Source organism: Egretta garzetta, unplaced genomic scaffold (assembly GCF_000687185.1).
Source record: "Egretta garzetta isolate BGI_Z169 unplaced genomic scaffold, ASM68718v1 scaffold40, whole genome shotgun sequence".
NCBI classification, from domain to species: domain Eukaryota; kingdom Metazoa; phylum Chordata; class Aves; order Pelecaniformes; family Ardeidae; genus Egretta; species Egretta garzetta.
Window position 1 is genome coordinate 5001909 of NW_009258484.1, and position 13338 is coordinate 5015246.

A 13338-nucleotide genomic window follows, 5' to 3' on the forward strand; every position below is an offset into this window, starting at 1 on the left:
CCTGTCTGAAAAAGTGCTGTGTTGTTATCGCAAAGACATCAAAACCACAGCTGGCCCTTTTAAGCTCATCTCGAATATTGCTTAATTGCCGGGACTGCTCATCACACTTTTCCTTCAACCTCTGAACAAACTGCTTTTCAGCATCTCGACTCTCTCCTGGTTTGGGGGAGAATCCATTCTTTGGGGTGGCTGGCCTTTGCTTGGGATGTCCTACAAAGGAGAGAAGAAAAGGCCATCAGGGTCACCTACTTCATACATACGGACATGACCTTTATGTGTTTCTAAGGCCTTTGGGACTCAGCCCTATAAAAGAAAAAAAGATCTGTAGCATTCACAGAGATCTGTAATGACTTTCAAAAAAAGCAAGAGTACAGCGAAATATGTTTCCCTAGGGGCCAAAGCTCAAAGCTTTTACAACAGTCATCTCACCTCAGGCTCTGAGCCTGAAGGTCTGCTACGAGTTGAGGAGAGTTCTCCTAAGAGTGTCTTACTGAGAACTGAGGTCATTAGAGGAAGGATTCATCTCACCTATGTTAGACATCTACAAGAGCAGAGGTCTGCATCTTGATGTGTGATGCTGAACTCTCTTGAATGGTGGTGAGAGAAATGGGCACTTCCAGGTTGAGATTCACCTTATCCTATGGTGGAGGTGGTAAACAGTTGGATGACATTTACAGTCTACACACAATTTCTTTGGCCACCTGAACTTGGTGACTTGGTGACTTGACAGATGTGCTGGCTTTACTTTGCCTTTTCAGATTTCCTTTTGCCTCCAAATGGGGCAATGTGGGGCTGGAGCTGCCCTTCCCTGAATGCAAACACAGCATGGGTTGCTTGCTACTGCGTTATCACTGTTTCTTTTTATCACCAATATTGCAGTCTACCTCGCCAGTTCCCCTTGCTCTCCCCTTCATAACACTTCTGAAGTTGCAGCACAAGCCAGATATGTGTAGAAATGCCACCAGGTATCACATAACGCTGACTGGTTACACCAGTGGCTCTGCATGGCTGCTTTCTCTGCACCGTCGGTCACATGAGAATCGCTACATGGTCTGCTTGCAGAAAAGGGTCCAGACAGACTCTGGCTCCCCTGATATGCTCCAAGTTGGCTTGAAGCAAGCCTAAACCTGTATAAAGATGTGAAACCGCTAGTGTTGCTTATCTTTAGGGTATCAGCTCAAATAGAGTGTCACATTCACATGAGTGGCACAAGAACTAAAGCTTACTCATGACAAGCCACTTCAGGGAAGTGAGGCTTTCACCCTAAATTAAGTTCATATCCTGCTTGAGTCAACTATCCATTTCTCATTACAAGGATGAAGCAAGAAGGGGTAGCTGCATCTTGCTCAAGCCACTGCTTGGACAATCTGTTTTGTCTTTATCTTCTTAGCTTTCTGAGAACTCTCCCCTGCAAACATTTCTGGTCAGCTGGGCAACGCCTTTGCTCAGCTTACCGATTCTTTTTGCTACCTTCACTCTCTCCTCAGCTGATGCTTTTTAGCTCATTCCTGAAATACTGGCCAGGAATCTCTAGTTCTGCTCCTCAGCTCCTCCCACTAGTCTCATGCTTTTAGCCTAGGAGCTAGAGTCAGTAAGAAAAAGGGAAAAAAAAATCGAATCAGACACCTTGTTCCCATGTATCACTAGAGATGGCGGACATTGGTCTGGATACAGGCGAAAAATGAACATTTCTGTGTTAGCAGAAAGGGCTGGGTATGCAAGAATCTAAAAAAGGGTATCCTGTAGTTTTATAGTCTTGTAATGTACAGTTCCTGAAAAAATAATACAGAAACAATGTCTCCAACCAGTCCTCAGCAATGAATGTAACAGGGGACAGTATTCTGCCATGGATACTACCTACCCCTTTCCTAAAAACCAGAAGAACCCTTCCACAGAGAGGTATCTGGTGCTATGGGTTTGAGCCAATTTGTGAAGTAGAGCATTGTTGCAGATATATATGCACACATATAATTTAATATATTGTATTATATTATGTTATATTATATTATATTATATTATATTATATTATATATATTTTTTATATCCTTAAGACTGTGGCCTGGGTGTGCAAATGGATCCTTAGGGCACTTCTACTAGATCAGGCAGGGAAGCAGGATGGCTTTGTCAGAGCAAGACCCCAGGAGCGTATTCCTACTTTTTCAGATCCCTGGCTTGTGTGGAGCCACTGGAAGCATATCTTCCAATGTGCTTGACTCTGTTCTGGCTCCAGGCTAAGCTTGGGGGAGCTAGCTCCAGCAGAGATGCTCCCTCACGGCGCCAAGTATCTCACCCTGCAACTGCAAAGAGCCACAAGCGCAAAACAGCCCTTGAAATTCTTTGTGCCTGTGACTTGCATTTGCAAAGAGGAATACCAGGTTTTGCAGCGTGTCAAGGCTAACTCCATGATGCTGCGAGACCTAAATAATACAATACGGGATGTTAAGAGAGGACTTTCTGCCATTAAGAGAGTTCACCATAGCTATTGCCCTCTACCCATTTTCATGTCAGTTAAAGCCTGTACACCTTTTTTTGTGCAGGAATAATGTTTTCTTACAGATTCTTTAATTCATTTAAAGGAACTCTTAACTGGACAGTAGGTTTTATCACAAAATAAGAAATTAATAAAAGCAACAGCAATAAATATCTGGTTTTTTAGTATAAAAATCTCGGGTTGTTTAGGCAGCATGGTGATGTTACAACAGAAGGCATAGGGAGATGTGTATGGGGAAGCCCTTGAAATCAGTCCAATTTTAATTAAATCAGAAACACATCAGGTTGTTGTGTCTTATATCTTTCTAGCTTTCCTGCTCACTGGAATATTTGAAGTGCACATCTCTACGTTGTCCTTGTCAGTATTATAAGCTGTCCTTGTAAATTAAACTATGCTATTTTCCTCAGGGATAAATCTGAATTTCTTGGTTCGTTTGGGTCTGAAAAGCAGCTTACTAAGCTTATTCTGCCATTGATGTCTCCCTTCTGTTGCTCTGCACAAAACAGGCGATATATTATTGATGCTGGCCCTGATCCTGAATGTCCTTTTTGCTGATGGTGGGACCAGGGGGGCAGACCCACTGTGTGCTGAAATCACTGAACCCCTTTGATCCCCTTCAAAACTCCCAGGTCTTTTTTATCTAACTGAGTGTTTGAACTAAGGAGACATAACAAGTATATACTCATAATTAACACAGTCCACGAGGATTTAGATGGGGAATACAATTTCTTTGCCTTTTAGCTGTCCAATTTCTGACATTTTGGTAAGAAAAATGAGGAAATTACTTGGAGAGGATTGATAACAACCAGTCTGTAGAGTGAAAGATGTCAGAAACAGATGGCACCGTCCTGCAATGGGGTGGAAGGAGAGCACCTGCATCTATGTACACCTGCCCCTATACACAGATTTTGGGAATGGTATTGCATCAGTAGATAAAATTGAGATCCCTACAAGACTCTGCATCCCAAAACTCCCTTGCAAGTCTTCAGGAGGACTGATCCAAATACTAAAGATCAGATTCAAGGCCAAAAAAACCAATTGTATGACAGTGAAAAACCAGTGCTGATTAAAAGGGTTTGCATGTGAGGAGGCCAGTAACAGAGGGAAAACAACCTAGAAAGAGCACTGAGAAATTTTAGATCCTGTTCCATGGCCTCATGTAGCTGTAATAGAGTTACCTGGGGAGCACATGCTCCCCTATCATGAAGTGTAAATGCCACATGAGTTTGTGATCCTGATGGAGGGAAGGCTGTGCTGCTGCCCCTTAGCCCCAGCTGCATTCATTCCTTGTCCTGCTTAATGGCTGCTTTGCTTATTTTGTGAAATTGTTGAATAGGTCAAAAGATTGTCTGTCATTATTGCTTTGCTGTTGCTGGTGTTATTTCAAAGAATGCTAAAGGCTACTCTAAAAAAAATGAATGAAGATGAGGTTTATTTTCCTATTTGATCCTTACATTGATAAACAGTTTTAGGTTGCCATAATTTCAGACCACCAAGCTTAAGAAATCCTAAATCAGTCTGATGGAGTGAGGGCAGTTACTTAACCTCTCATGAGAATGAAGAAAACTTTGAGGCCTCATGAATTGTATATGCCAAAAATTTAAGCCTTGAAAATCATTAAGTCACCTGTGGAAATGCAGGCCTCCTTAAGACAGTACAAATATACCTACGTTTCATTTTGCTTTCTAATTCTGCTCCTTAAGACAGTACAAATACACAGTACGAATATACCTACGTTTCATTTTGCTTTCTAATTCTAGTGGAAGCAAATCAGCTGTACTGCAACATGCTGCTACAGCCACAATCAGTGCCGGTGCTTGCACTGGACCCCCACCGTTATAAACGCTGGTCAGCTGCTGGTTTGACACTCTCTGCAACAAATCTTTCTTTGGATCTTTCTTTGTAATCTCACCAGGTGCAAAATAGCCTAAAAATTATATGATTCGGAGGACAGTGTTACGTTCATCTTTTTACCCTAGTGTCTTGGTAAGGAGAAGAAATCTGAGTCCTGTTGATGCCTGGAAAGATTAAATTTAACCTTCCATTTTCTTGATTTGTTGGCTGGGGAGGGGAAGAATAGGGATTGAGTTTAGTACACGTGAAGAGACTCTCGATGCAAGTTATAGGAGCTGAAGAGCTGTTCTACATGTTTTATACCTTACCATCAAATGAAGAAACATGGGGTTCTACCCCCCATAATTATAAGTCAAGTATCATATAGCTGTAGAGATCACATTTAGATTATTCAAGTAGAGTCTGAAAAATGAGGTAAGAGAACAGAAGATAAACAGCAAGCACAAGGAAATCAGTGGGACCATGCGTGCTCATTTCAAAAGCATTTAGATCAGCCAAAGGCCAGCCTTACAAAAGGCCTTTAGGTACCTTATACATCTGTTAATGTACACTGAGTACTTAGAAATAAGTTATCTTCATTTTAATAAATAAACAAAGGTATTCTTTAGAAATGTTAAAACCATGTGTTTGTTCCCAATATTGAGGGGTAAGTTGACAATGCCCCAGTAACACTCTGGAGGTTATTTCTATAGATAATCCCTTTTCCAATTATGCATAGAAATAGGCCAGAAAATTTAGTGCCTCTGCACAACAGTAAGAGTAGATTCCCAGTAATATACTATCACTCCAGGCAATTGTCTGAGGTGTCTTCTATTTCACTATATCTATCTGTTCTCTTTTTATAGAAGAAAATTAAAATGATTTAAAAAAAAAAGTTCCTGTGCCATTAAACATGTAATAGCAACAACTCTTTGTTTTGAAGGAGAGATGATTGCATGGCTGCAACAAAGAAAACATAAGTCTATTCAGCTTATGCATCAGTATAATAAAGTCTGCGGTACTTATAGCCAGCTTAATTAACCTTGGGCACAATCAATTTTCACTTAACAATAGTGGGTCTCAGATTTTAGTGTTAACAAGAGATGCAAAGTTGACAGGTTTAAATTTTCCCTGAAACGGTGCTTTTCAGTTCACAAATACCTGGCGAATGGAGCTTGGTGGCTGTTACCATCGATCTCTTAGGGGATGAGACAGCTGGTCTGTTAGCATCCTGATCTTTTTGTACTTCTTTCTTCAGACCTGTTTTAGAAAAAATATAAAGGTAGAAAGAAACCTGGTTTATAATTCTGTTTGCAACTGTGCAGAACTATGTCACCACTAGGACACACACCACTACGGCAAAATATAAGTATTTCACTGGTACACATCCTGGGCACAGAATGATGCCGCACAGTACTTCTGTGCTGGACGCCAACTTGCCGCTTCTGCAAGCATGACTGTGTGCATGTGGCTGAGCTGACAGGCACAGCACTAAGGAAGGGCAGGAGAAGGCCTTACATGCTGTCTTGGCTCTCCAGCCATCTGCACGGTGACAAATGCCATTAAGACACAAACAGCTACAGAGATAGCCCAATCCTACCTGTTCTAAGCTCTGTGTTCTGTCTCTTTACCTTGCTGTGCATCCTTAGCCAAGGATCTAGGCTGGAGGAGAAGCTAAGTAGGACTGTGCAAAGCCTGTGCTGCAGGGCACCGGTTCTATCAACTTTTTCCTCAGGTTAGGAAACTGCCTTTTCTGGTGACCAGCTCTCCCCTCCTTGTTTGTAGCTCTCCAGATTACTCCTGACCTCTGCATTTAGCCTTTTTTCTGAGCCACAAATTCTTCCCACTAACAGCCCGATGCCCCAGAGCTTTTGGGTTATGATCTCCAGAAACTTTGTGCTAGCCTTCCCTCTTCCTTTAATTTCTCCGTGGGAGGCAAGTCAGTGCCTGTTATTCCTCCTCCCACCTTTAGAGCCCTCTGGTTACAGGCTCAGGACGGGTCTGTCAGTTGTCCAAGCCCTGCAGTCACCGACTGCCTCTTGGCCAAGGGAGATGCAACTCCATCTGAAAGCCAGAGCGGCCACCCAAGCTCTGCTTGCCCCTCCTGCCCACCCACAACTCCCATTGAAATAGCTGTGGGGACCGCGCTGAGTGCAGTCACATGAAAGTCCAGCCCTGCTGGCTTGCCCGTGGTGTGACAGTCACAGCCACAGGATTTCATGCAGAAAACACTCACTGAGGAAGTAAGAAGGAAGAGCAAGGAAAAGCAAAGCCCTGAGACATTAATGTATTTTCCTGTTTGCTTCCCTTTTGTACCATGTTTGTTTGGGTCGTATTTTAGCCGCAGGACTATGTCACAGCCCCTGGATACACAGGAAAAAGAGAGATTTAAGGCAAACCACTTGTCATAAAGGAAAAAGTGTTTGCCTTATTAACTTTGTCTTCTCTCAGGAGTACGTTTACAGATGTCTTGTAGCAAAATTTCCCACAGAATCTGAAGTATCTGAAGAAGGAAAACAAACCCGTATTTTCTTGGTGGTGTTTAAAGACAGTGGCAGTCCAAAAGCTAACACTACCTTCCATTTTGCTTAATGCAAATGTGGTCTGGCTATTTCAGTAGTGGAGAAGAGTGGTAATTTTATATGGGGATCTTAATCTTCAGGGACGCTTCCTGGATGCCTCGCTTTCTGCCCTCTCCAAAGCCACAGCTAGTCACACTTGCAGTATCAGGCTTATTTTTGAGGCATCATTCACCCTTCCGCTTCCGTCTGCATGAGGCCTTGCAAGCAGCGAGCTGCAGACGCAGAATTTGCGGCGCACCAGAAACTGAGCTTCATATTTCCTAGCACTGTCTCTCAGCGTTCGTTTGCAGAGTGCTTCTGCGAAGACCACACGCCCAAGCCCTGTGTCCAGCTATTTGTGGAAGGATGGCCCAGGAGAAGGTCTAAGACCCTCTTTGACTCCCTCCCGCGGTTCAGAGGCAAATCACACCATCAGTCATCATGGGCTGGTAAAGACTCAACTCTTCTTCATACCTTTACTTTGGTCCATCTCCATTTTCTCTCCTGTTTGTAAACCGGACATGTTGGGGTTACGATTCTCATTTGTGATCAATACTTTTCACAGTGAAGTGACTGAGGATATAGATTTCCTGCGTCTGCCACCTATGACACTGTACTTCACTGCAGAGCAGGACATAAAATAAGTTTATGGTGCCGTTTCATTACTAACACCCAAGCAAAAGCAACCTGAGATGGGAGCTGTGAGAGAAAAGCAGAGCTCGTTTTATAAGGTATAGTTTATATGGTTACAGATTTGAGGATTAATTTTTCATGGCAATGAGGCCTTGGTTTTTCTGTGGTTTTCAAAATAAGAACATGATGCACACTGGACTGTTTACCTAGCTCCTCTCTAAATTTTGCGACGGCAAATGTCAAACACAGGCAATGGTATGGAGAGTGTGTTTTCCTTATGCTTTCAGCAGTAAAAAGGGGCAAATAAATACTTTTGGTTTTGAGACTTTTTCAATGAGGGAAAGCCTTAAGCACAAAGCGAGGAACAATTCTCCAGTTAGAGCTCGGTTGAAAGAAAAGAGAGCAAAGGAGCAAATAAGCCCAGTGAGCACCACCGTTCTGCAGAGGGCAAGGCGAGGTCTGCGGAAAGCAGCAAGGGTCTCACAGGGGCGCAGACAGCGGTGCCCATCAGGGGCAGCCGCATGGGACATGTCGGCCCCGGAAGGTGGGAGATCAGCGGAGCCTGAAGCAGGTTGCAAGCAAAGGCGCAAATAGGTATCTTGGCAAGGACAGAAGAGTAGGATTAATGACAAGGGGGGGAAATGAGGACAACCACCCTCATTCAGTTTACAAGACTAGGAGAGCTCCTAAGGTCTGGCAGGGGTGGCAATGCAGCAAGCAGGGAAGCGAGGAGGGGTTGTGGAGCAAGGGAAGAGCCAGTGCACAGCACAGCCCTGCTGGGAAGGGGCTGGGGAGAGCGGGACATGCAGTTAGCAATTATTCAACTTCTCCTTCATAAGCAGAAGGGTCCTGGTGGCCTCTCTGTGGCCCTCCTCAGTGGAGAGGGATTTCGGAAGCACTCAGCAGGCAAAAGAAAGGACAGTCCGCAGGAGCGAACCGTTGCCGTTCTGCTAAGCTCATCACCCACAGGGAGATCTTAGGGGAAGAGTCATCCCTGGCACCAGACCTCAAATAAGAGCTTGTGCTGAATGTTTTTCTAAAAATGGGGTTTGTTCTTTCTCTTCTCTTTTGAAACAAGAGCTGTTAGCTGGTTAAAAGAGAAACATTCAGAAAACATGCTGATTTCAAGAGAAGTTCCCGCAGGGAAAATTCATTTTTAAATGACAAGAGTTTGGGCTCTGAATTTGTCGTTTCACAGAAATCTAGAATTTCAGGTTTAAAAAAATCTGTAGGAGAGCATTGGCATAATGCTGTACCGCAGGGTATGGCACAGCAGGAGGTTCTACAGTTTGATCTTTTCTACCTTGAAGTGTACTAGAAGTAACTCAAAGGTTATAATGTACATAAAAAGTTTGATGCTCCACTGTAACTCAGGAAACAAGACAAACATTTCAGTCATTATCACAGGCCTGAATGCCTGTAAAACCTCAAATAATACTTTGACTGTCATATGTGTTTTGAAATGTCAAAAGGTGTTGTGCATACAATCATAAAAAAAATGTAAAATACAATTATAAAAGGAAATAAAGCACCACAAGAATATATTTCTTTAATCTGCACACTGTTTAGATTGTGTTCTAAATTTGTCTTTTAAAACGTGTATTAACTCTGACCTGGAACAAAATTTACTTCAAGCTCTCGGTGTTATTGCCCACAGGCTGGAAATATATGCAACTGCAATTAGCTCTGTGCTAAATGCCTGTACATTGGCTTTATCCCTGCTGGCTCCCAGCACTCAGCTCCCAGCAAAAGGCTCCTGGCAGAGCAGGAACCACCACTGACTTCCAGGAGCAGCTTCCACGACTCTGCCAACCCCTTCCACTACGGGAGCTCATGGAGGGAGAAGTTGTCTTTCCAGTAGCCAGGAATCAAAGGCACAAGCTTACTGATTTTTATATGAATTTACATTCCATTTGAAGTTACAAATCTCCCAATGTTTCCTCCCTTTCAAAAGCTATATTTATATGGAAATGGATATTTCAGGCTATAAGATAACAGTGAGAATAAATACTCACTCGTGTTTTCTGCTGGGGTGGTTACTGCATTTGCTTTTGAAAAAAGCATCTGAATGCACGGTTCTGTAAAGGTATCTACATTTTCTAATTAGCACACACAGCCTGCTTTAAACTGCTTTCTACTGGTTGACAGCCGGCTTACTGGTTCACAGCCGGCTGAATATAAGCCAGCAGTGTGCCCAGGTGGCCAAGAAGGCCAATGGCATCCTGGCTTGTATCAGGAATAGTGTGGCCAGCAGGAGTAGGGAAGTGATCGTGCCCCTGTACTCGGCACTGGTGAGGCCGCACCTTGAATACTGTGTTCAGTTTTGGGCCCCTCACTATAAGAAAGACATTGAGGAGCTAGAACATGTCCAGAGGAGAGCAACAAAGCTGGTGAGGGGTCTGGAGCACAAGTCTGATGAGGAATGGCTGAGGGAACTGGAATGGTTTAGCCTGGAGAAAAGGAGGCTGAGGGGAGACCTTATCGCCCTCTACAACTGCCTGAGAGGAGGCTGTAGGGAGGTGGGTGTTGGTCTCTTCTCCCAGGTAATGGGTGATAGGATGAGAGGAAATGGCCTCAAGTTGTGCCAGGGGAGGTTTAGGCTGGACATTAGGAAAAATTTTTTCACCGAAAGGGTTGTCAAGCACTGGAATGGGCTGCCCAGGGAAGTGGTGGAGTCCCCATCCCTGGAGGTATTTAAAAGATGGGCAGATGAGGTGCTTAGGGCCATGGTTTAGTGGTGGACTTGGCAATGTTTGGTTAACAGTTGAACCTGATGATCTTAAAAGTGTTTTCCAACCTGAATGATTCTATGATTCTATGAACAGAAGGAGCAAAGGCAAAATCAGTAGAAATACACACCAAAACACTCCCAACATGTTAAATCATTCAGCAGTTACTTAGAAAAACAGCAAACAAAGCCAATTCTCCATTCCCCCATCACTGCTGAACACTAGCCTAGGAACCAGAGCTAAATACCTTGTCTGAGACATCTTCTCAAAGGCTGCTGCAGAATCAGCACGTGTGTCTGCCTGTACCTTTCCGAGTCTTTAAAAGCCAGTACAGTGGGATAGGCTTCAGCTGGCTTTCACACTTCAGACTGAAAACACGCTAACAAATTACGCATTGCATATTTATTCCCAAACAAATCCTAACATGCTGTAGACATCATTAACAATTCAATGGGACTGGCTGCATTCAATTGGGATTCCAGCTGTTCCCAGGCGTGTTTCATAAGTTAGCTATCATAAGTTAACTAATGCAGTCTGCAAGTTTAAAAAACCCCGAGGAAGTGTTTTCAGTCACTCACAGACACAGGGAGCCACTTCGAGTGTTCTTCTGCCTTTCCCCCTGGTGCCCACCACCAGTCAGGTCCTTGGTGAGTAATGACACATCCATGCACGCATTGTTTGAGACAAAATGAGCAAAGCTGGAAATATGATGGGTTCTGTAGAATAAGAGTCAGCTAATTCTCTCTAGAGACTCTCTACTTCCCGTGATCTCTGAGATACTGAAGGACTGTGAATAAATAAGTAGATGTAGAAGAAAGACAATGCATTTGCTGAAGTAGAAACTGCTAACGCTTGTGATTTTCCCTTTGTGTTTGTTTCAAATTTAAAGTCAATCTGATAAGAAAAAAAAAGAAGGAAAAGGGCTATTTCATTGACTCATCTGAAAGTGATTGTTTTCTTTCAATATTAAAAAGAAAAGCCTCTTTATCTGGTATTAAAAGAAAAAACTGAAGGAAAAAATAAACCTGATGAAACGAACCATTCTTTAGATGGAATAGAAAATCTCAGGGTAACTCAGAACATCCAACGTTAGTTGCAGAGTTAAAGCAACTGCTCCTTCTCTTCCTGTCATTTGACATGGGTCCCATGGCATTTTGTCATCGCTCCATCACAGAGTTGTGCTGTGGCACATTTAAAAAATCACTTCCACCTGCAGTGTAGGGCTGCATATCCCTGTCTTCAGTCCAGGAACAACAGGAAGGTAACCCACCATGTATTCACCCTTTAGATTTTAATGGAAAGCATTTGCAAAGGGGAGCACGGCAAACTCTTCCCCCTGCATCCCTGCAAGTGCACTGGTGCTCTCTTCCCCCCCTCTCAGCTGACCTTAGCTCACCCCTCTCCCTCCTGCTGAGGTTGTGTTGTCTGGATTTTACAGAAGCTGATTAAAAGAAGCACATTTTACACTGCAAGCTTGCTGGTGAGAGCTGTGATAACACCGGCCTCCTATTTTTCATCTTGACTGATTGTATTTAACAGCCTGCCCTGTTACATATGATTTACTGGTACTTGTAAAAGCACAGGAATTGACTGGGTTAGTTTTTTGAACAACGCTTTTCATTGTCTTTAATTTAATGGGCCAAGTAGAAACAAGCTGCTCAAATGAATTCTTTATGGCTACTGTCATTGCACACAAATTACGAGATTTCTTATGGGGAATAACAAGCCACTTGTCTGTGAGATAAACATTAAATAAGAATAATAACCAAGCTGAAATAGGTATGCTGTAACACACAGCCCACAACAAGGCATAGAAAATATAAAATCCTTCAGCTCCCTAATTTCATAGACCACTGGGTGGCAAGTCCAGCCTGGTGGGCAGAGCTGAGATCTGGAACAAGCAGCAAGCTCATGCTCAGGAGTTTGGATCAGGACTGCAGGCACAAACAAGGGAGCCCAGAGCTGCATCAGTATCCTGAAGGTGAACCAAAGTTTCAAAACACAGCAGAGTTTAGAGGTACGAAGCTGGATTTTCTGTGGGTTTCTATGTTCTGAGAGAAGGATGTGGCTGAACAAGACCAGACAGGGATGAGACCACAGAGGAAGCTGTATTACACGAAGAGAATAAAAACTATGCAGAGCTGGTCAGATGTAAATCACTTCTCAAATCCTTACATACAATGATTGAGCCATACTTTCTTTTCTTTTCCTGAGTTGCATGCAAGCCCTGTTGCCTTTGTGGTAGCCATGCACTCACCGCCCCGCAGCATACCTACCCTTTAGCTAGATGTTCTGCTCATGAGTTACTCCTACTGAATGTGCAAAAGAGGCCACCACACTACAAAGCAGCGCATCGGTTGCTGTGCCTATGGTGATGCATTAATTCACCTGAGGGCGTAAGGTGTTCGTAGCACACAGAATTGCACAGTCAGCTTTGTCAGAAAGACCTCTGAAGTCCTCTGGCCCAGCCTCCTGCTCAGAGTGGGTCATGCTAGAGCAGGTTGTGCATGGCCTTGTCCAGCTAAGTTACAGGTATCTCTAATGATGGAGGGTTCATCACCTCTCTAGACAATCTGCTCTAGTGTTTGACCACCTTCCCAAGTAGTCAAACAATGAGAATTTCCTGTGTTCCAGCTTGTGTTTGGTGTCTCCCACCCTGTCACTGTGCACTTCTGAGAAGAGTCCGGCTTTGTTCTTTCTATATCTTCCCATTAGATAACTGAAGACTGCAATAAAACCTCCCTTTGCCTTCTCTGAACAGCCCCAGCTCTCCCAGCCTCTCCTCCTGACCTGTCCTGCCACGTGCCCCAGTCCCCTGACCATCTTGGTTGCCCTCTGCTGCTCTCACTCCAGTATGTCACATTGTTCTTGTCCTGGTGTCATGGTTTAACCTGGCAGGCAGCTAAGCCCCACACAGCCGTTGGCTCATTCCCCCTGCAGTGGGATGGGGGAGAGAATTGGAAAAAAGGTAAAACTCATGGGCTGAGATAAAGACAGTTTAATAGGTAAAGCAAAAGCTGCGTGCACAAGCAAAGCAAAGCAAGGAATTCATTCACTGCTTCCCATGGTCAGGGTGGTGCTCAGCCAGCTC

At 43.8% G+C, this 13338-nt stretch overlaps 1 protein-coding gene across 1 annotated transcript in view; it reads right to left on the bottom strand.

Annotated features, from left to right (window-relative positions):
* The window catches only part of MTUS2 (microtubule associated scaffold protein 2), a 67294-nt gene extending 59886 nt beyond the window's left edge, over window positions 1-7408 (bottom strand). Inside the window, exons 1-4 of the mRNA XM_009644610.1 lie at window positions 7360-7408; window positions 5486-5584; window positions 4326-4418; window positions 2-210 (exon numbers count right to left, since the gene is read on the bottom strand). Coding sequence (XP_009642905.1) covers window positions 2-210; window positions 4326-4418; window positions 5486-5584; window positions 7360-7408 — 450 coding nt within the window. The remainder of the gene's footprint in view (window position 1; window positions 211-4325; window positions 4419-5485; window positions 5585-7359) is intronic.
* Window positions 7409-13338: the final 5930 nt, after the last annotated feature.